This window comes from Maniola hyperantus, chromosome 16, assembly GCF_902806685.2.
Source record: "Maniola hyperantus chromosome 16, iAphHyp1.2, whole genome shotgun sequence".
In the NCBI taxonomy this organism is placed as follows: Eukaryota; Metazoa; Arthropoda; class Insecta; order Lepidoptera; family Nymphalidae; genus Maniola; species Maniola hyperantus.
In genome coordinates this window covers 10,764,305-10,787,430 of record NC_048551.1, presented here as the reverse complement: position 1 = coordinate 10,787,430, position 23,126 = coordinate 10,764,305, and the positions used below count along the sequence as shown (strand labels likewise).

The window sequence follows — 23,126 nt, the reverse complement described above, 5'->3', positions numbered from 1 at the left end:
ATGGCCACAACCTTGTTATTTTTTCCTTGTCGAGGGATACATCTATTCGGTATTTTGTTAGAATACATTTATTTACTAACATCTATCCTTGGAGAAAGACCTTTACCATATTCGGCCTTGGGGCCTGGGAGTTCGATCCCGGGCACACACCTCTAACTTTTCGAAGTTATGTGCGGTTTAAACAATAAAATACCACTAAACATCGTGAGAAAACCTGCATACCTGAGTTCTCCACAATTTTCTTAAAGGTGTGTGAAGTCTAAAAGTTTGCACTTAGCCAGCGTGGTGGACTATGGCCAAACCCTTCCCTACCAAGATAGCCCGCTGCTATCTTAGATTGCATCATCACTTACCACCAGGTGTGAAGGGCTTACTTGTAATGGAATAAAAAAAGTACCTAACAAGTTTCAGCGGACGTTCTTGAAAATCTCAATCAAATCTGCACACCCACGGATTTCTTTTCACGTGTGACGTCATTTCTTTGCTTCATTTGGACAGCAAACGTCTGGAGTATCTTCCGACGATATTCCGACACGTTCCGCTGACGCATCCTTACAGGATTCCAATACCCACAGAGTAGCGATTTCCTTTGTTAGCTACTCTGCATTCTACACTTTTAGATTTCTATTGTTGTCTCTGTGCACACCTAAATTTTAGAGTATTCGCATCCTCTTCTTACTAATGCATTTTGAAAAGGACAGTTTGACAGTTTTAAATTTAATTTAGAGCTTTCAAACCTCGTGACTTTTGCTGCTAGACGCGAGCCTATTGTTTAAATTTGTAGCGTGCACTAAAATTTAGTCTTTAAATGTAAAATTCATGTTCCGTCCCTTTTTAGCAATATTAAAAAGAAAAAGATGCAGATAGTCTAAATGGCGTTATAGAAGCGATCTACGAACAAGAAAAGAAATCTGGTTATTTTATAGATCTCTCGCTTAAGTGGGGTTTGGAATTTGTGTATCGTGCGGACGAAGTTGCGGGCATAAACTAGTTTCTGATATGAATCTTTTCCAGTCTAAACGATGGTTATAAGCTTTTCTGAGCTTGTAACTTGTAGATGAAACTTTAGCACGAACCCAAAAATTTAAGCTTGTACCGTTGATCCCTCGAGAAAAACACAGAATAAACAGCGACATTTCTGCCTCGACAACTTGACTGGATTCATAAATCAAGCCCGTGTTCTGACATTTTCCAAAATGGCCCTAGTTTGTAGCGGTGTCGAATTTTACATGTCTCCAGTTTGCTCCTCTAGGTACAACTAATTATGCACATCACACTTGTTACAGTCGACGCATTTTAAACTGAGTCGTCGAGTTATCTGTCTGTTTCACTCGCTGGCACCTACGACCTGTAAGTGCGAGCGAAAGAGACAGATAACTCGACGACTCAATTTAAAATGCGTCGACTATAGGAGGTATTTATTGTACATACTTCCATACTTAATATTATAAATGCGAAAGTGTGTCTGTCTGTCTGTCTGCTAGGTTTTCACACCCCAACAGTTTAACCGATTTTAATGAAATTTAGTACAGAGTTAGCTTACATCCCGGGGAAGGACATAGGCTACTTTTTATTCCGGAAAATCAGAGAGTTCCCATAGGTACAGAGGTAGCTTGCATCCACGAAATTGACAAAGGCAATGTTTTATCCCAGAAAATCAATGAGTTGCCACGGGATTTTTAAAAAACCTAAATCCACGCGGACTAAGTCGTGGGCATCCGTGTAAAAAACGAGCAAAAAATCAGTTTTGTTGTAAAGGAGCCCCCTTATACATATATTTATTTTATTCTGTCAGGTGGCTGTTCTTCGCTTTAGTGGAAGCGCACCTTAAAATAACGTGCTTTTGTGGTCATTATTTCAACTTTAGGTGAACAGTAGGTGTAAACATAACACCTGAACTTTCGTATCCATGTGTATAAACAAAGGGCGTTGAATCCACATCATGCATGATTTTAGTAACCTTTGACTTTGACGTCACTTCAATAAACTTTACCTAAAAGGGTTGAATACGGTTCCTGACCGCAAGACCGCATCTAATCTAATAACTAATGACAACCTCCCTGGCGCACTGGTGAGCGCTGTGCTCAGTGGGAAGCTTCAAGTTCGATTCCTGGCAGGGGAAATTTGGAATTTTATAATTTCTAAATTTTTTCTGGTATGGTCTGGAACCTTCAGCCGTGGCTAGTTACCACCCTGCCGATCAAGCTGTACTGCTATCAAGCTGTACTGCTAAGCGATTTATCGTTCCGGTAGATGCTGTGCAGAAAACCTTTGGTTGGACACCCATGCCTACATACCCAAAGGGGTCGGCCATACCCCTTCCAGTTTAGCCCGCCTCCATCTTAGACTGCATCATCACTTACCACCAGGTGAGATTGCAGTCAAGGGCTAACTTGTATCTCAATCTAAATATATAAAAGGAAAAGGTGACTGACTGACTGATCTATTAACGCAAAGCTCAAACTACTGGACGGATCGGGCTGAAATTTGGCGTGCAGATAGCTATAATGACGTAGGCATCCGCTAAGAAAGGATTTTTGAAAATTCAACTCCTAAGGGGGTGAAATAGGGGTTTGAAATTTGTGTAGTCCACGCGGACGAAGTCGCGAGCATAAGCTAGTAAAAAATAAAATAACAGTGTAGACAGGCGGTGCGGTAAACTGCAGCATTTTTTCCGTTCCGCCCTAGCTCCCCGGTTCCGCCTCCGTATTTTCAGCAGTATCAGTTTCAGTGTCAAAAGTTTGGGACGTCACGTATGCAGTTAGCAAAAACGAGAATTGTTCAGAATTTCGCAGAGTTTCCAGCTACATACATCCCGCCGTGCGCTAACTAGAACGTGCTACATGGTTGGTTTTGAGTTTCAGATACTATTTTTATCCAACACGGATCCATTAGAAGCTTTTATAACGAGTACAAACTAAGAAAGAGCCGCTGTGGCAGAAAATTGTGACGTTTAAAAATCGGCCAAGTGCGAGTCGGACTTGCGCACGAAGGGTTCCGTGCCATCGTACAAGATTTAATTTAATTCATCTTATCTTTCATTTCATCTTTCACTTCATCGTACACTTTTTAATTTTCGTGTTGCCCATTTTGAATTTTTTATTGTTTTTTGTTATAGCGGCAATTTAGAAATACTTATCTCTAAAATTATTAAACCTAAAACTTTAAAAATACAGACAATAGTTTTCTACTCTTAGATTACAGGAAAATCTAGAACAAGTCTATGGTCTTAAAATAACTAGGTAAATCTTTCAATACTGTGCGCACAAACTTACATAATATTATTCATCGTACGGAACCCTTTCCATGCGAATTCAATTCGCACTTGTCCGTTTTTTTCTGTGTTTTCGTTTTTGATATGTAGGTAGAGCTCCTTTTTCACTTGCAGGACCAATTATTTTAAGCGCAGTTTCAGCAAAATGTCTAAAGGCCGCCATTTTCGTAAGCACGGCCACACTCCTGTACCAATAAATGAATTACCACTCAGATTTGGCACTTAGAGTGGAATTCCACATGCGGATTTAGGCGTCTCGAATTTCCACTAGATTCGTTCCTGACCTAAAATGAAGTGAAAATCTCAAAACCGTCTATGTGCCGCTTAGCCACATTTTAGTTTATATAGACGGCAGAAATAACACTGAAAATTTTTCCGCGCTAAAATGTAGTTATAACAATGCAAATCCTGAAAACTGAACTTTTAATCCGCTTGTGAAACTCCCACTACCAACTTCAGTTCGAAATCCTTTAAGCCGACAGTGAAATATATTAGTTTGTCACGGCATAACAAAACAAATTAGCTTTGGAACTTAATTAGGTTAATTTTCCGTGATGAAAGATTATGATGATTAATAAACATGTATGGATAATACTCATACGCGTATGTATCGCGTGATAATGAATATTAATAACACCTCATAAATTTTAGAGTTACGTTTATTTATACTAATTACATGTAAGGCTCACTTAAATAGTTGAAGTACGTCATTTTGGCATGTCAAGTTGCAATAAATAATCGAATATCCCGGTTTCAAGTTGTCAACTTTTAAAAGGGTACCGTTTTTAAAATTTTATAGCCGTACCTACTACTTTTACATTGAACTCGCTAGTGGTAGTAACATCATGCGTGGACTATACAAACTTCAAATCTCTATTTTACCCCCTTAGGGGTTGAATTTTCAGCAGCACGGATGTCTCCATCATAATGACTATCTGCATGCCAAATTTCACCCTGATCCGTCCAGTAGCTTGTGCTATGCGTTGATAAATCAGTCAGCCAGCCAATCAGTCAGTCACCTTTTCTTTTTATGTGTATACAATATCGCAACTTTCAGACCCTGGCTATTAAACTGAGAAAGACCTGTCTCATGACACGTGCACTAAGTTATAGCACTATTAATATATTCTGTGGTTATAGACAGACAAACAAATTTTAGAATAGTACCTAAAGAAAAAAAATAAGATTAGAAGATAAGAGCCCTATTACCAATGAAACTTTATTCATATCTCAAACTCCTTCCAACAACTATGCTCTTAATTTACACAGAGTTTCATCTATTTTGAGACACGACGCGACGGCTAATTTTCCAGACTTTGTCACTTCTAAATAATTTAAGTCATCTATCCACAAAGTTTGACAATTCTAGCAACTTGTATGGAAGTTGGACTCTCTAATGTAGACGTTTCGTGCATACTTATAGAATTATTATTTGGCCCCGTATTGTTAACAATCGAGGAAACTTGTATAACATAAATATTACACAAGTTTCCTCATTACATCCCTTGCCCTTCGAAAAGATAATATTAACTTACTAAATACTTCGAACTCGGAAAACAAATTTTGACGATAAACTTTTTCCTTGTTCCAGATTAAACTGTAATATCATGGAAGAGATTACCAAGTACATTGTAATCATAGCATCGCTAATGACCGTCAAGCTGACAGTTACGGAGAGCAAAAACGAGACGAAGCCCAAAATTGATAGACGCCACTACCAAATGCCAATCTTCATCAATGTCTGCGACATCGTCGATAGGAGGTCGAAAGTACATTGCTACTGCGACAATAATAAGCCGAAATTGGCAACGAGAGCTGACTGCTGGATTTTCGGCGGAGGATTAACCGAGGATGACCCGATTTGGCCTAGTTTTACTTCACAGTCTGAAATAGAACACCTCATGTTCAACGTTCGGACTGACGACGCTCTAACATTCATACCGGCTAAAGCCATAGTGAGACTTGACAGACTAAAACACCTGTCGATACAATTCGGAACAATCAAAACAATTTATCCGTACGCTTTCACGAATTCATCAACCATAAGACAACTCGTTCTGAAATCAAACAAGATCGCAAACTTGGAGAAACATTCCTTCGCACAAATGATGATGCTGTCTAATCTAAGTTTGGATGACAACCAAATATCTGAACTGAAGATGGATGTGTTCTTCAACCTACCAAATCTACATATTCTACATCTATCAAACAACAATATAAGTTTAATCCATGAAGGATGTTTCAAACACCTCAACAATCTAGTCGAACTAAGATTGGATTACAACTACATATCGGTAATAATACGAGAGATGTTAGCTGGATTGGAGAATCTTTCACGATTGAACCTAAGAAACAATAAGTTGGAAATGGTCGGAAACTTGGCCTTTACTGAGCTGTGGGGCTTGAAAGAATTGATGTTAGATAATAACGCAATAGAATTTATATCGGAGAGAGCATTCGGAGGTCTCACACAATTAAGAAAATTGACTCTATCTGGGAATAAATTGACAACCTTTTACGAGTATATACTTGAAGATATGCGAAGTCTTATTGTACTGGATTTGAGGGACAACCTTTTGACGACGATGTCTTATGAAACAATAAGGCCTGTTGTGGAAAATGATAAATCTCTTTCATCTGTGGTATACTTGGATGGTAAGTAGCAACAGTTTTTAGTTTTATTTTTTTATGCTGATCGAAAATAATGGTACTAACCATGTACTAACCGCATTACAGATCAAGTGAATATATTAATAAGCTGATAAAAGGGGGAAATAATTATTAATCTAATCTTGTAATGAAAATTTCAAGTACCTAACTAAATTAACAATTGGCGGTTAGGTGGGTCTTATAGCAGACGTAAGGGGAATATCCTTTTCCGTGAATTTGTGGTTAACATTACAAAAAATAATTAAAATGTGTTCATGAACAAATAATTAGTATTTTCAACTTTCAAAGAAAAATGGGATATTATATGAAAGAGCTTTACTTGTACATTCTAAAACAGATTTTTATTTATTTTTATGCATAATAGTTTTTGATTCATCGTGCAAATGTCGAAGGGACCCTGGGTGCGCGAGTCTGACTCGCACTTAGGCGGGTTTCCACTATATTATAGGTGATGTAGGTACAAATATTTTTGAGAAACATTTCACATAATAGACGTGGTATAATATTTTTGTCACATATAAATATAGGGCGGTGCACTTTAGACAAGACACGTTGTCTCGCTTCGACTCTACAGCAATGTAATATTTTCTATACTCGTACAAGCTGTGACCTATTTACAAGGCCATCGCTATGCTAAGAAATGCGATTAATGTCACAATACCATTCCACTCGGTTTAGCTTCATAAAACTTATTTTACCTAGTTGAAGTAGGTTACATAAAATAGATGAAAATACTTAAAGCAATATAAGCAAAAGATAAGTAGGATAAGTTGGCAATGGGATTAATGGATTTAAATGTTTTTCTATGACTAAAACAATATGTTTTTTCAAATAAAATTTGAACTGTATTAGCTAGAAGGTAGGTGTAGACATTAGACATGCCAGCGCATAACCGTTATTTTTACCCAAGCTGTAGGCTGTTCTATTATGATTTCAGTGCGTGATCGAGGATTGAATCCCCGACCCCGACTAGAAGGCGGACGTCCTAACCACTAGGCTATTACAGCAGTTGCAACAGCTTAAATTTAGTATTAATAAATATTTATGTTGTTTGAGAGTATTAAAATTGAAAATAATCCATAATATTAATAGCGAGTTATTCCATTAGCCTCGTTTTAAATAGGATTAAAACTTTAGACCGTTGAGTTTGTTCTAAATTTAGTTCCACTGGTGTAAGGTTTAAGTTGAACGCACATCACATCACGGCCTAAATAATAATCACTTGCGTCATAAGCAATGTATTTGTCAGTATTGGAAATTGCGAACAAAGCGTCATGCAGCCACATCAAACTTTCTTAAGAGATGCGGATAACATTAGCAGCCTCATTAAAACTTCTTGAGAAGTAACTTGAGAGTAACTAAGATCTTTTTTCGGACGGAGATAAAATAAAAGTTCTATTTTTTAATAACCCATTTTTTTTAATAACACGAAAGCAATGGGACTTCAATTACTTTTATTCATGGCATAATATTGTCTATCAAATTTTTGAAATGTGCAACCGCCGAGTTTCTTACTGGTTCTTCTCTGTAGATGTATTTGACGATTCAAGAGTTGACTTTGTTAAAGTTTAATTGAATAAAAAATATCTTGATTTGATTTGATACACGCTACCACCCTAGCGTGTTTTAGGTTGTATAAATGGAATTAGTCATATTATGGTGTGTGGACTTATGAAACTACCATACAAGAAGCCTATATCCACCAGTGGACTCTGGACATCTATAGTTTGACAACAATGACGTTATAATGCGGGACGTACGGACCATGTTTTAATGTGCGACAAGGCTTACCTTTTATTCTTATAAACAGCAGTCCATTGTAGGGAGCCGGGTTATGAAAATGCAGATTGCTTTGTCTTTTGCTAGAATGTTGGAAGCTTGAAAACTTGAAATGAATAGGTGTTGAGGCCACTTTTACACAGTTTTCAATTTCGCTGCTTCGAAAGTAATTTTAACTTGTACCTACTTTTTGCTTAAAATTTTTCTCCAACAAATTTCGTTTTGCGGATTTCAAATGTAGCTCAGACTGTAATTCAAAAAGTCGCAGCTTCTAATCTCTCTTTGAAATTATAATAGGAGTAAAATGACACTTTATTTGAATTATTATAAGAAACACTCTCATACCTTCTATATTAGATCTTTGTCAGCCCTAGCCCAGACTACGGTCTATTTGGGCTACAAATTGCGAACACCAGTCTCAGTTTTTGTCTAGTGATTTGGTGTAAAATGTTCACTTTTCATTAAGTACTTTTATTTTTGACTGACTTAAAAAAAGAAAGAAGCTCGTCACGCTTGCCTAAAACTATTTACTTATTATATATTTATTTCTTTTCTTATCGTTTCCCTTTCTTTCATCACACTACTATATTTATTTTATGAAATATCAGTAGGTTGATCAATTTCCACAGAATATTATTATAATAATCTATTTTTCTTTACTTTACTTTTTATTGATTTAAGCGCCAATTAAAAAACTTTTACCAGTCATTTCTTTTGAACACACCCACACCGCGCCTCGCAAACCTTCCTAAGGTTAATATACTGGCATAATAAGTTTGTCGAACCTTAAATACAAAGGAGGATGGCGAGATTGGAACCACGTAATTTAAAAATCAAGGAAGCATCGTTCAAGCATAAGTTTATATTAATTATAATCATAAGTTTAAACAATGTTTATATAAAAATTATTGAAGCTCTAAGATATTGGAGTCAACTGAAAGAAATTGTAATAATTTATTAAAAAATCAGTCATCTTGCAGTAATGGAACGTTTTGCGCAATTGACATACCTACACATTTTTTGACATGACATTATTTTTATGGATGCAACCACATCGATACCTACTCAAATGAATAGTAATTATTCACAATAAGATTATTTTCGTCTTTTGATACTAACACGAGCAGGTACCTTCTTTAAAATTATCAAATTATTTAATTTATTATGTTAATGAATTTATCAGTATCTGTAACAAGTACTTTTAGAAAACTATTTTTTACAGGTTTTTATTTTATTAGTAGGTTATTAAAACACAAATTGACTGAACAATATTTATTGATTAATAATTTTAGGTCATATTTTACTTTTGGGTATATCTTTTTTCTTTCACTTTTTTAGACTTACTCCGCTTTTTTCTTAGTTTTGTTACGTTCTACAATTAATAAGTTTCCATGATGAACGCTACCCCTTTCAGTGAGTCACAAAATACATGCATTCTCACCATCCTCCTTTAATTTTAATTAATTGACAAGTTAATCCAACGTCTTCCTACCCATCAGTTAGTACGCAGCAGTCTACCGGGACCCTTCATAAATCCATACAACACGACGCGCGACGTATGAAAAATATATTTTATAGCCGGCCCTCGACCAAGGACTTTTACGCAGGTCCTAAGAGCTCATTTAAAATTTAGTTGATCACGCATTTTTCAGTGAAGGAAAACGTTGGGTCCCAGGAGAAATTCTGGAGTAAAAATATATATAATTCAGACCCGGATAAGCAAAGTTCTTGTAATATTTGAAACAATGACAATCACTGAAATGGATATAATATACAAGTATAGGTACGGCCAGCAGGGAGAAGTGGCGAATGCTCGTGAGGCATATAACATCTGCCCCTAAAAATGTCACTTCGTGATGACCACGACCACTCTGCCAAGAGTGTCACGACGAAGAAGAAGATAGGTACGCTGGAAGAGGTGTGCCATACAAAATGACTTTTTGTGCCGATTCGAAGCGCCCATTGACACTTTGTGCAATGGCACAAAGTGTCAATGGTCTTATGGGTTATGGTCTTCGTGTTGACACTATGTTGCCAGCTACTCGATTGCGGTAGAGTGACAGCTACAATGTCACGATTCGTGACATTGTAGCTGTCACTCACTCACGATCGCAATCATCTCTGATTGGTTGACGCTCGCTTACTATTGGCTACAATGGCATAGTTGCAACAAGAATCGCACAAATTTAGCCAATCACAACAATTGAGATTATAATAATGATTGATGCAGGTTTTACGAAATCAACCAAAACAGATATTTCATATTTCATCACTTATGCCTGTTCCACACGTTCCTCCAACACTCACTGCTGCTGTCAGCGCCAAAATAACGAAGATCAAGTTGCTTCAAAAACATGTCGGCAATCGTAGATCCAGCGCACTTGTATATCAGCGATAAAGATGCGGATTAATCATCTGATATATTTAGTTTTTTTACAAGTTTTGTTGAAAACTAGTATCACAACTTGTCTGCTGGTGTAAACATGGCGTAAGGCTTTGATGTTGAGAATACATCAACAAGAATACACACGAGCGTCGCGATACGAGATGTAATCCTTTTATTTCCCCCTTCATACTTCGTTCGTAAATCACGCTTCCCATTCTCGCATGAAACCATATATATGTGTTATATAAAAGGCCGATAAATTTCAGCCCTTCTCGCTGTGATATAAGTAGGTCTTTATTTTCAAATTCGTGCCTCTTTATTAGATACTAAAGTATTCACACGATTTGATTTACCTTGAAGTTCTTATAGGTACGTGACAGTGGGTCAGGTAGGGCCGGGGTTTAACGCGACATAGTCGTATTTTAAAGGGCAAGTGGCTATGCGTTTCCAAACTATCCTCTTCTTTTCTCTTCTTACGGTAATTTCTTGGCAATTTTGCTTGACCCTTTTTGAGGTTTAACTTCCAAAATATTTCGTCATTTTTCTGTCTATTACGTCTTCCTTTATCAGCATCCTAATTCCAGTTCAACGAGCGACTTGGAGTTAGTAGACTAGCTTTGCTTGACAATGTCCACCTCTCATCAGCATATGAAATATATCATCACCATCATTTTCAACCAATAGACTACTGGACATAGGGCTCTTGCAGGGACTTCCGCGTGCTACTGTCTTGCAATGAATCCAGCGGCTTAAGGTCATGTGTCCACAAAGTGGGAGTTTTTCAACGCTGCGCCGGTGTCAAGTCACTTTGGGACTCCAATGTCTATCAGTTATCGAACTATGTGCCCTGCTCATTTCAGCTCCGCAACCCGTGAAACTATGTCGGTTGCTCTGGTTCTCTCTCCTACAGATCTCTTCTTTTCTGATTTGATCACGTAGAGAAATGATGAAATACATAGGTACAGACCTTTAGAAGAAGATAGTCCCGACAAAACGTCATATACGTATGAGTGACAGAGACAACGATCTACAAAGCCAAAATGTCATTCTAATGGCCGATGTACATTACTTTCTGCCGCGTACAGATACTTGAACATAACTATAAAGCACAGTGAAGGCAAATTCCTTAGGTATATGTTATGTTTAAGAAGGGAAACTGTCAGAGGCTTAAGCTGTTCCTTCATTTATAAATTTTAATCCTCCCCGGCCCAAGTATACAAGCGTCACACAAACTAATATTTATGGTCACGAAGGATCGCCTTGAGCTAGATTAAACGAATTAGGCTACAAGCTAGAGATTTGTGTGTTCCCTTTTAATGTATTTAGTTGAACGCTGAAATGAAAGCCACTTGACGCACTGATTCAGATTAACGAAAAATCCATTACTTTGAGCAGTTCTAAAGCGATTAACTAATTTGTCTGCGTTTGCCATCTTTATTAATACTTTAGGATTCAATTATAAACTTGTATTTATGTTATGTAAGAAAACGACAAGTTTTTGGAAATCTAAATGCGGCGATCTTTTATTCACGGGCAGGAAATGGGGCAAAATAGACAACGTAAATATAACTATCTTAGTCTATGAGGTAGTATTAAAATGTTTATTTGATGTAACAACAAAAATAACAATACAAAGTTACCTTCATGCAACGTTTCTTTTCACGGAATCTATGTCAGTAAAACCTATTATAACATTGACACGCCTACACATTTATACATTAGACATACCTACATGAACCCTGAAAACATTAAGTGCCCCGTAAACAGTCAAACATGTTTGTCAAATATTACGTTGACGGTGTGTCCGTCAAACATATTTGAAGGTCTATGGCTGCGTTTTGTCAAACAAACTACGTGTTTCGCAAATTTGACTGACGGCGTGTTTGACAAACATGTTTGACCGTTTACGGGCCTTAAACTTCTTTTTTTGGGCAGTACAAAGTAAAGCAAACTCAATATATACCTTATTAAAACCTTGATAGCTAAAATTTTACTGGAGAAATAGAAGACCGGTAGAGTAAGCAAAATAACTTTTCGACAAATTCATACTTGCCGACGTTTTACAAATAAATTACTCAACGCGTAATTCAATTAATCAACAGCTGGTACCCGCGACATTGTTGGGTCTATTTCAAAGATTTAATTTAGGAATTTAAATTTTGAAACGTTATTTCTTAACTAGTTTACCCGAAGTGAAGCCGTTGTAATTTCAAAGGGATTTCAGGTGGGGAAAGTGCTTTGTTGTAAAATTTACCTCAGAAAAGCCTTCCTGTTCAGAAAAGACTGAAAATTTACCAGAGGGTACCAAACCTGATTAAGAGAAGACAACCTGTCGAATCATTAGACATGAATCATCATTGGTAGATGCAGTTGATGATTCAAAAATACTTGCAAAAGTTTAATTGAATAAATTTTTTTTTTTTTTAAATCATTTTCAACTGATAGACGTCTACTGCTGGACGTCGTTAAGCCGCTTGTAGGGATTTCTACGTTTTTATTTATTCAGATACAAGTTAGCCCTTGAATGCAATCTCACCTGGTGGTAAGTGATGATGCAGTTAAAGATGGGAGCGGGCTAACCTGGAAAGGGTTTGGCAGTTTTTAATAAACCCATGCCCCTTTGGTGTTTACACGGCATCGTACCGGAACGCTAAATAGCTCGGCGGCACGGCTTTGCCGGTAGGGTGGTAACTAGCCACGACCAAAGTCAGATTTACCAGATCAGAAATTTAGAAATTATAAAATTCCAAACCCCTGCCAGGAATCGAAACCCGGACCTCCCACTAATGAGACCACAATGCTTACCACGGTCTTGGGCCAAATTTAGTGACTCATTGCAACTCGTTTGATGTTGTCTGACCACCTAGCGGAGCGTCTGCCAACACTGCGTTTTCCGGTGTGAGGTTGCCAGTCTAGCACTTTGGGACCCCAAAGTCGATCAATTATTTGGAACTATGTACCCTGCCTATTGCCACTTCAGCTTTGCAACTCGTTCAGCTAATTTAGTTACTCTGGTTTCTTCCACGAAACTCCTCATCGGACATTAGACTCCCAAGGTGCTATGAATAGCAATCTTGCACCAGAGAGCGCAGCGTTGGAAGACCCCACCAATATGTAGGCAGACGATATCAACGAGTCACAGGGAGCCGCTGGATTCAGGCAGCGCAAGACCGTGGCATGTGGAACTTCTTACAAGAGACCTATGTCCAGCTGTGGAGTTTGGAATATGGATGTCTATCGGTTAATAAAATGATGTACAAAAAACTGGCTTAGGTCGCGTATTTAGTCGACGTTAGCCCAACTAGTTTCGAACCCATCCGGGGTCCTTTTTCTCAAGGACTCAGTTCGCAAACGCATTTCTACATTTATAATGAAAATCACTCACGATAGTTTAAACGATATAGTAAAATAAAATGATAATGATCATGGTATCTTTAAAAAGCCTTTGGTTAAAATGATTTTGATGTAAAATAATACCTTAATGATACAATGCATGCCTTGTAGCGCGATAAAACCGTGACGTAAGCCCATGAATACGTCCCCGTGGGCGCATCAAGCCATTAATATCATCATGTTTCATATTTATACCTCCCTCATATAATTATATCTACATAATATCATTATGTTGCGGAAATTTTAATGTATATTATAGTCTTTACCTACGGTTATTATATAGAGGTATTTGTTGGAGGAGATTGTAGTATGTAGGGTGTAATCTGAAGGACCAATGCTCCGATTCTGAAAATCACTATATCCAAATTATAAATACGAAATTGTTTGTTTGTCCTCCAATCACGTCAAAACGGAACAATGGATCGATGTAATTTTTGGCATAGGTATAGTTAATGACCTGGGGAGAGACGTTGGCTAGTTTTTATTCCAGAGAATCAAAGAGTTCCCACGTGATTTTTAAATACCTAAATCCACGCGGATGAAGTAGCGGGAATCAGCTACAAAATCGGTAAAAAAACGCTCCCTATAGGGACCCTAGGAACACATCATTTGTACATAATATGTCATCTGAAGCTGTATTATAATGGCCGCTATGTGAAGGAACTGCTATTCTAGGATCTGAGTATAGTTAAGTATTACTTCAAGACAAGAGTGAAGTCACCTTCTAGGCAAGCGCGCTCCATCTTAGGCTGCATCATCACTTCCCACCAGATCTGATTGCAGCCAAGCGCTAGTCTATAAATTAAAAAAAAATATTCTAATATATCATTTGTTTGACGACCACTTTTCAATTCAATAAATTAACTAAACAAACATTCATACATAAATCCGTAAACAGAATTGCCACCTTCGAAGCAGGATAGGGAAAATATTTGTCTGGACAAGACGCAATAGATTTATCTACAATATGCAATATTTCAATGTCAAGTCGATTCAACATTGTTGATCTTCAAGCCTGCGAAACCCCTACAAATATAGAACGGCAAGCATGAATAAATACATATAATAGAGAGAGAGCTAGACCTTCGTTATTTTATAAAAGCTGAAAGTTTCCCTGCCTATTGTCCCCAACACTGGGAGAAATGTTTGTTTTGATCATGGTGGCTTTGGGAGATAACAGGTAATAAAGGTGTGAAAAAATCTTTCGTCAAAGTATGGTCTTATTTTTTCATATTTTCTTCAGAATAGTATTAGAAATGACGTCATGCATGATCCAAACAAACATACAAACACACGTTCCTTCCCTTACACTAGGAAGAACGTTTGTTTGGATGTATTTTTTTAAAAATAACGATGCTCTTATGGCTCTTAGTCCATAAAAGTGCTAGCTAATATTTTAGAGAGTCCAGGAACTTTACTCACTAGAATTAGAGTTTACATGACAACGTACGTATCAGATTAGGTAACTATTATATAAGTCCTGTAAATTATTGCTATTGCGCTGGAACTTGCGTCTCATTAACATCGAAATGGCGTCATTTTGACGTCAGCTGAAATAAAAATATACCATCAGCTCGAAACTTCAGTCTAGTGCTGACGTCATTAAAATGGCGCTACGCGTATTAGCAATTTGCGGTACTTATATTAAAAACATTTTTAATATGCTAATTATCTACTTTTGGCTTAACCCGAAATTTCCAGACGAATGAAAATGTGTAGTATGTAGTTATTTTTGTAATGCAATATATTAGGATAACGTAAACTGTAGCAAACGAGTTTTAATTTAAACATGGATTTAAGTAATAATCTATTTCAAATGTTTCGGTTTTTCCGTTAAAAATTATATACCTGACCAGCCTGACATTGAATAAGTTAACCCTTGTTAAATATAAGGACGGTATAATTAATATGCCAGAACATTTCACCCTTTGAAATGTTACAAACAACAGCTAACTGTATGACTTGTAACTTAATATAATATCTACTCTTAAGTTACAAAGACAAACAGTCCCACGCGGCAAAGACTAAATTTCGCCTTTGAATCTGTGTACACTTTACACAAAATGTAACTTAAAGTCATCAGTTTGTCACAAAGCATGCAATATTTCAATATCGAACAGCTGCAATGTTGAAAAATTCACGAGACGAGATGCCGTGAGAGCGATTCGACGATAAAAGTGATTTTTCTTTGCCACGACCGAGGTAGCTAACCATCCGTTTGCAGGTCCCACCTTACCAACTTTGCTAGATAATTCTGCACCGCTCCACACCGTTCCCTGAATGCAAATTGACCGTTTTACGCTGATGTCCACGATATATTTTCTTTTATAGCCTGACATAATATTTTTCCAGTTCCAGAAAAAGCTTAATGTCAAATACATTAACCTCTCTCAGCTATTAATACTCTACTAATGGTAGTTTTGAACTGAAAGCTATATTTAGTAGAAGATAACTGTCTCTATCTACTTTATATATTAATCGCGGCGGCGTTATTAAAGCAAATGATCTAAGCGTTTAACGCGTATAATTATACCTTGGGGGTAGGTGAGATACTTTTCTCTTTGTTTGATAATGGCTCTTCGTAGTAACTTAGAAAATAATAGGTCCTTTAGGCGTAATGGAAGCTGGAATATATGGAAAGTAAAAAGTGCATTCTCGACGCGGAGTAGCAAAAAATGCGCATAAAATTTTAATTGGTCACATTAGAATTAATGAACGCCAAGATCTCCCGCTAGATTAGAAAAAACTATTTGAATTTGAATTTCAAATGAGCAGTCTCGATTCCCGTGATGCATATTGAGTTTCCAAGGATTTTAAGGTTAATGACATTACTCCGTTAATTGCTTGGAGAAGGAAGCATTTCTAATTTGCAATTAGCCTGGTGTAAATCTCATACACTCTTTTGTTGCAGGTAACCCTCTCAGCTGTAATTGCCGTCTATCGTGGATTTACGTGCTTCGCAACGAGACTCACGACAATACAATGAGGCGAGCTCTTGAAAAAATATCGTGTGTACCGGAACCGACTAACGAAAGGCGAGTAAGTGATACTAAAGACGACGAAGAAGATAACACTAATGTTTTAGCCGATGACAATTACGAATACTACGATAAAGGCGAAGAATATAATGAAAAAGAAAAGAATACCAAAGTAATTAAAGCAGTTAAGTTGACAGATATCCCATTAGAGGAACTTCCTTGTCCTAAAGAATTAATGCAATCGATAGAGGAAACTTACGGGCATCCAGTTCAGAACGAAATTAGATTAAAAGGCGTCTCAAAGGTCGGAAGAGATTTACCTAGTTTTCTTTTCATTGTAATCTTACTGATTGTATTCTAACTTTCAAAATGTTTGAGCAAAAAACAATGTTTGTGATATTAGATATTAAAATTCGCATATCTCTCAGTCGATAATTGTGTTATTTAATATTGTAAAAATTGTTAAGTGTTAAATAGGCTAAGCCAATAAAAAATAGTTAATTTAATAAAATATCAATGGCGAAATTTACTGTACATATTAAAAATTTAATGTCGGCTATAATATTAATTGCTATTAATATGGTTAATGTCTTCTGTATATTTTATCTTCTCAAGTTGACCGAAATGTATAATATTACGATATTTGAATAAATTATTATGGAAATTGTACAAAAATAAGACTTTATCATAATATCTTCCGCATAATATATTTTAATTCGTAAAGTAATTGTGATTATAAAACAGTGTTTATCAAATACTATATAATTATAATTGTGAAGTTGTCCTGAATATTGCCAAAACACTTTAATTTTTCTTAGAACATGTATGGATTTATTTTTACCATAGTAGGTACGATAAGAAATCAATATCTAATGTGGAAATTGTGACTATATTAGAGTAAGTAAAACGATAGAGACATTCCATTTGAAGAATTAAAATAATTTTCTTTATTTATCAGTTGGTGTGATCAAAGTTGTTTTAAAATATATATTTCTTTTAAAATATTATAAGTCAGTAGTATACTTGGAACACCGAAAAAATGCAAAGTCGATTTTATTTAATCCTAAAATTATTTGAATGTAAAATGGGTTTTATAAAGAGCTAGAAAATTTTATTCTAAGTAATCACAAAAAGTTTGAAATCAGACCAGCCGCGTTTGTTTGTTTGAAAGCACAACTCTCGTAAACTACTGAACGGTTTACATTTAGGTTTTCACATTTTCTTTCCGAAAAGGTGGTCTTCATAATTATAAAATGCTTTACCGGTTAAGGAAAATATAGTGAGGAAGTCTGCATGCCTGAGATATCTCCAGAATGTTCTCAAAGTGTGTTCTATAGCATTCTAAAAGAAGAGCTGTGTGATCCAATAGTGTGCCGGTTGACGATGAGTGGAGATAATGACTGCTAATAATAATAATTAATAATTAATTCAGGCTGTCCGTCAGAAGTCGGGCGAATGAGATACTAATTATTCATACAACAACGTAGTAGGAATTTCTCTATGACCAAGAATTTTAGCAGAAAAGTTGCACGTTATCTCTATAATATAAAAATGAATCACTAAATGTGTTACTCATCGCAAATCTCGAGAACAGCTGAACCGATTTCGCTAATTCTTTTTTAATAATATTCCTTGGAGTACGAGGATGGTTCTTACGGAGAGAAAAATTAAAAAATTGTAAGTATAAAAAAAATAAAAAAATAAAGAATCGACTGTTAGGCGGAACGAAGTTCGCCAGGGCAGCCAGTTATTTATATTTCAGTTATTTTATCTTTTTCTCTATTGAATAATCTCGTCCATGACCAACTTTTTTGCTGACCAAGTTTTATAGGCCGTATTACTTGTGAAGCAACCAGTTTAATAATACATGAAATGGGAAAACTTTTGTCGCAAACCCCGTGGCTAAGTGAAAATATGAAAATATGTCGCCTCGCTGATAATATTTAAAAGGCTAACGAAATTGTACGCCCGCATAAAATACGTTAACTTTACCCCTCCCTGGAATTTTCCATTCATTATTTTTTTGTTCGTTTTTTAGGGTTTCGTACCTCATAATGGAAAAACGCAAGGAACCCATATAAGGTCACTTTGTTATCCATCCACCTTTCTGTCTACCCCTAAATGGTATGTTACTTAGAAACGGTTTAAAGTAACAAGGTGCTATCGATGCAAAAGTTTAACCTGATACTGATTTTATTACTTATGAAACTGCTTTTAAAATCAGGTTTATATTACCGTGCACGCTAAAATTTAAACTCATTAACAGATCATAAGGGCACTTTCCTATGACCTACAAAAATTGGCAACAAGGCATAGTCTGCGACAAGTCGAGATGGCAATCGGGGAGGGAACGCCCTGTAGGTACACCCGCACAGCCCCTGCGTTTCCCGGTGCGGGCGAGTGCAGATGACGTGCTGGTGTGCGGGGCGCCCTTCCCACCACCTCATACCCTGCCATTGCCCCTGCCATTGCCATCTCAACCTGTCACAGACTATACACTTGTGTCACAAGTGGACAAGTTAATACAGTATACAAAAATAATATGTAAACCAGTAATAGTACGGAACTCTCAGGGTACAATTCCTAATCGCTCTTGATCGTCTTTTTTAATATATGGGAATGTGACACCCATTTCATTATCATGGATTTGTGCTCCCTATATAGGTGTTTAATGAAAAAGGTACAATAAAACGGTATCTTCGTTAGTGGAACGTTTTTAAAAGATGTCGTATTTTCTAAAACCTGAAACCTGGCCACTTGAGCGATATCATTTTGTATTGTAATCTGTCTATTCTATTTCAATGATTGACCACCTGCACCTTGTCGAATTATGATAATTATGTAATGTTCAGTCATCCAGTCTGTAAATGGAGATCTAGTCATTCCATACACATAAAGTTTCTATGTATTTCTATTTATAAGTACCTACAATATTATGTGTGCAACTTAGTAACTAGCAAAAATATTCTGTTTCATTAATGCAACGAATTGTACAAAATGTATTTATTTGTAACAGCATAGATTTCTCCTAATACCATTACATTGTTGTGAATAGCTCTGACTTCTGTTATAATAAATATTTCTACCCGTGGATCGTTTATTATTTTATCCACACCAAAGTCCATTTTTATTATTTTATTTTATTTCCACCTGGTAAAGTTGCATGGAAGCCACGGGCTGAGCTTTCATTTAACCACAAGATGGTGTAGTTGTATTGTCACATTTTGCATGTAACAATACACTTGTAAATAGCAGCTGCGGAGTTTCTGGCCGGCTCTTTTCAGTAGAATCTGCATTACGAACCAATAGTAAAGTCACAGATAACTGTAAGAGACGAAATACTATATTTGAAATAGTTGTTCTATATGAAATAAATAAATTTTAATTTTGGAAGCAAGAAAGAAAAATAATTTATTCGTATTGTGCTATAGAAAATAACAAGCTATGGTTTTATAAAGGCTTAAGAGTAAGCTTGCTGTCCGAATCTTGAAATCCGTGGAAAGGAAACTCTTTGATTTTGTGGGTTAAAAGTATCCTTTTTCCTTGCCGAGCCATGTCTCCAGGACACTTAAGCTAACTCTTTAACTTTTGTCATGATCGCTTCAATGACTAGGCCGTGAAAACTAACATACAGTCACACTTTCGCTATTATAACAAGTACGAGTAGATAAAGTATAATATGGTGGACTCAAAAGTCACGTAATCAAGACAATGTGCGGAATGAGGGCAGCGAACGTGTGTGTTGTTTCGGATTGACTATGCTGCTTAGGCCCTACTGGCCGCTACAGCGTCACCGGGGAGGGTGGCGAGCGCGAAGCTCCGCCTGGGACTGAGTCCCATGGCTCGAAGAAATAATTTGAGAGGTCGGGGGGCAACATCCTCCTAAGGGCGCCTCCTGTGAGGCTCGGACCACTTCTTAGGATGACGTTGGGATGGGTGGAGTTCTTGGACTACAGGTTAGTCCGTATGCCCCCGAGGCCGTGGCGTGAGTCCACGTCTGGGTGACGTTAGAAATCGGGGACCTCGTCTTGGCACCGAACGGGCGTGGACCGTCTTTTATACTAAGCAACTGCCTAAGCCTGGTGACTTATCGCCAAGTGTCCGTTGGTGTCCGCTAGGCGTCTATAGGTGGTGGTTTGTGGTGAAACCCAAACCCATCCCTAATCAATTTCTATGCGACAACGCACCGAAAGGTAGGTCCATTTTTATTAGTAGGCTGCCGTCCTTTACAAAAAACTGCAAAAAGTAGTTAAGGAATTATTGTCGCCAACAAATATGGGGTTTTAGACAAACTGATGTACGTATCTCAAAAAGTTTGCTAAGTAGGACCAAACTAAAAACCTTGGCATCCTTTTTGGAAACATTAGTTTTTAAAAATTCGCACGTTTTTGGTGATAATTCAAGTACTATTTTTGCAAATTTACGACTATTTAGAAGGGCGGTAGAAGGATAGTAGCCTTGTGGGTTTATTGGTTTGTCCTTCAATCACGTCGCAACAGAGCAACGGATCGACGTGATTTTTGCATGGCTATAGCTAAAGACGTGGAGAGTGACATAGGCTACTTTTTATCTCGGAAAATTGAAGGATTCCCACAGGATTTTCAAAAACCTAAATACACGCGGACGAAGTCGCGGGCATCAGGTAGTAGTGAAATAAACTACACTTTCGATAGTCATTTTTAAACCCCCCTGACACGTGAAATTATTGTCACGCAGTTCTCTAAACGCTTCGTCCACGAAGCCCCACATTAAGCCAATTTTTATAAGTGTCTTGTCACATAAGGTGGGAAAAAAATTAATCGGATTACGTTCGTCTTGCCCTGGTATTAGCTTAAGTGCCTAATTCGCAACGCTCCGGATTATAGCATTAAAGATATTAAGCCGCTCTTACTTTGTGCTAACATATCAAGAATCATCTACGAAACATTCAAGAAAACCTACATAGTGAAAGTTAGGTTTATTAAGTTTTTTTTTAATTTTATTGCATTACGTTCAGAGGCAGGTTATGCAGTGGCGTGCAGGTCATAGAGGCATAAATGCACTGCTTACCCCAGTTGTACTAGCTCAATGCATATTTTTCATTATGACCTGCCAGTAAATAGTTTCCTAACTAATGCCTACCCTGCCTTTAAACTTTGTGCACGCCACTGAGGTTATGCCTAAGGCAGACTAGCCATGTGCCTAGGAGCGCAAGGTTACGAAGAGGCGCGCGCCATCATATTAGAGTTCTATTACCTGGCCTACCTAATTATCCCTACTACCTAAATGTTATTTATTATCTTGGAGTGACTGAAATTACCTCTTCCGTCGGAGGGGTTCGTGGTTTGATCCCGGCACGCACCTGTTAAGCAGTTAAATATCACTTGTCTTAACGGTGAAGGAAAACGTTGTAAGGAAACCTGCATACCTGACAGTTTTGCCAAGTCTGCCCATCCGCAATTTGTCAGCATGATGGACTATGAGCTAAATCCTTCACATTCTAAGTGCAAATCCGTGCTCAGTAGTTGGTAGGAGATGAAACAAATAAGCCATGTTCACGTAGTTTCACCAATACACAATACAATACATCAAAGGGAAGTGCAAAAGGCTAACATCGCCAAGCAAAGGCAACGGCTGAATATTAAAACTTTCTTTGAGTCTCGTGTTATATTGTGGCTAATTCCATTGTACACAATCTCTAAACTAAACTAAAACGACACGTCTAAATCTATTGCTATCCCTTTGATAATGTTGCTTGCGGAAAAGGATAGCACTAGATTTAGACCTGTTAATTTAGTTTAGTTTAGAGATTGTGTACAAGAGAATCGGCCCCATTGTACGCGGGAGATATTGGCGCGAATGCAATCCTTTATTTTCTTTTATTTTCAAAATCGGCAATGGTTTATTTATTGGTACCTGTTATACACAGTACAGTATGCGGCAGAAAGTAATGTACATCGGCCTACAACCAACGCACCGCCTACGACGCAGCTTTGACTTCAAGTGGCCTACTTACGCAACGTTCGATGACTTCTAGCATCAGTCAGATGTTTTATTTGCGATATATCGTAAAATTTTACAAAATTGTAGTAATTTTTTCCGTTTTTTTTTGTGGTATCATATAAGTGATCATCAGTACTATCACCTGTCTTCGTATTTTGCCAGCGTTCTGGCTACACCCTGTATTATTATCATAAGTAGTAGGTACGTTAGGCACAACACTAATCGACTAGTCGATATCGATACAATCAATCGCTTAACACATCAATTTTGATTCGAAGTTTCTTTTCGCTATAAAGCACGTACTTTACCGACTTTGCCGTTAACTTCCGAGAATACGAAGAGTATTTTTCTACTGCCAGAATCCTTAGTATGAGTTTGCACATCTCGATAGAGTTGATAGATTTTGATAGGTATTCAAAACACAATAACGTTATAGAACAATCTAATTATTTATATTTATTAAGTAACTGACATTTGTGTTACAAAGTCTCTGCTTGGAACGCTCGCGCTGGCTGCAGATATAGACAAACACAAACTAGTCACACCTTAAAACGAAAGAGCTAAAGTCTATTTTGCTTTGACATAATAGTTTTTCAACACTTCAATCAACGTTGTCGAGATATAAAAATGTCATGTCACTATCGTGAGTGATATCCATTGTACA

At 37.1% G+C, this 23,126-nt stretch overlaps 1 protein-coding gene across 1 annotated transcript in view; it reads left to right on the top strand.

Annotated features, from left to right (window-relative positions):
• Positions 1–19,571, top strand: part of LOC117989651 (connectin-like) — a 45,546-nt gene extending 25,975 nt beyond the window's left edge. The window contains exons 2-3 of the mRNA XM_034977043.2: positions 4,866–5,929; positions 16,414–19,571. Coding sequence (XP_034832934.1) covers positions 4,882–5,929; positions 16,414–16,841 — 1,476 coding nt within the window. The 5' untranslated portion in view covers positions 4,866–4,881 and the 3' untranslated portion in view covers positions 16,842–19,571. The remainder of the gene's footprint in view (positions 1–4,865; positions 5,930–16,413) is intronic.
• Positions 19,572–23,126: the final 3,555 nt, after the last annotated feature.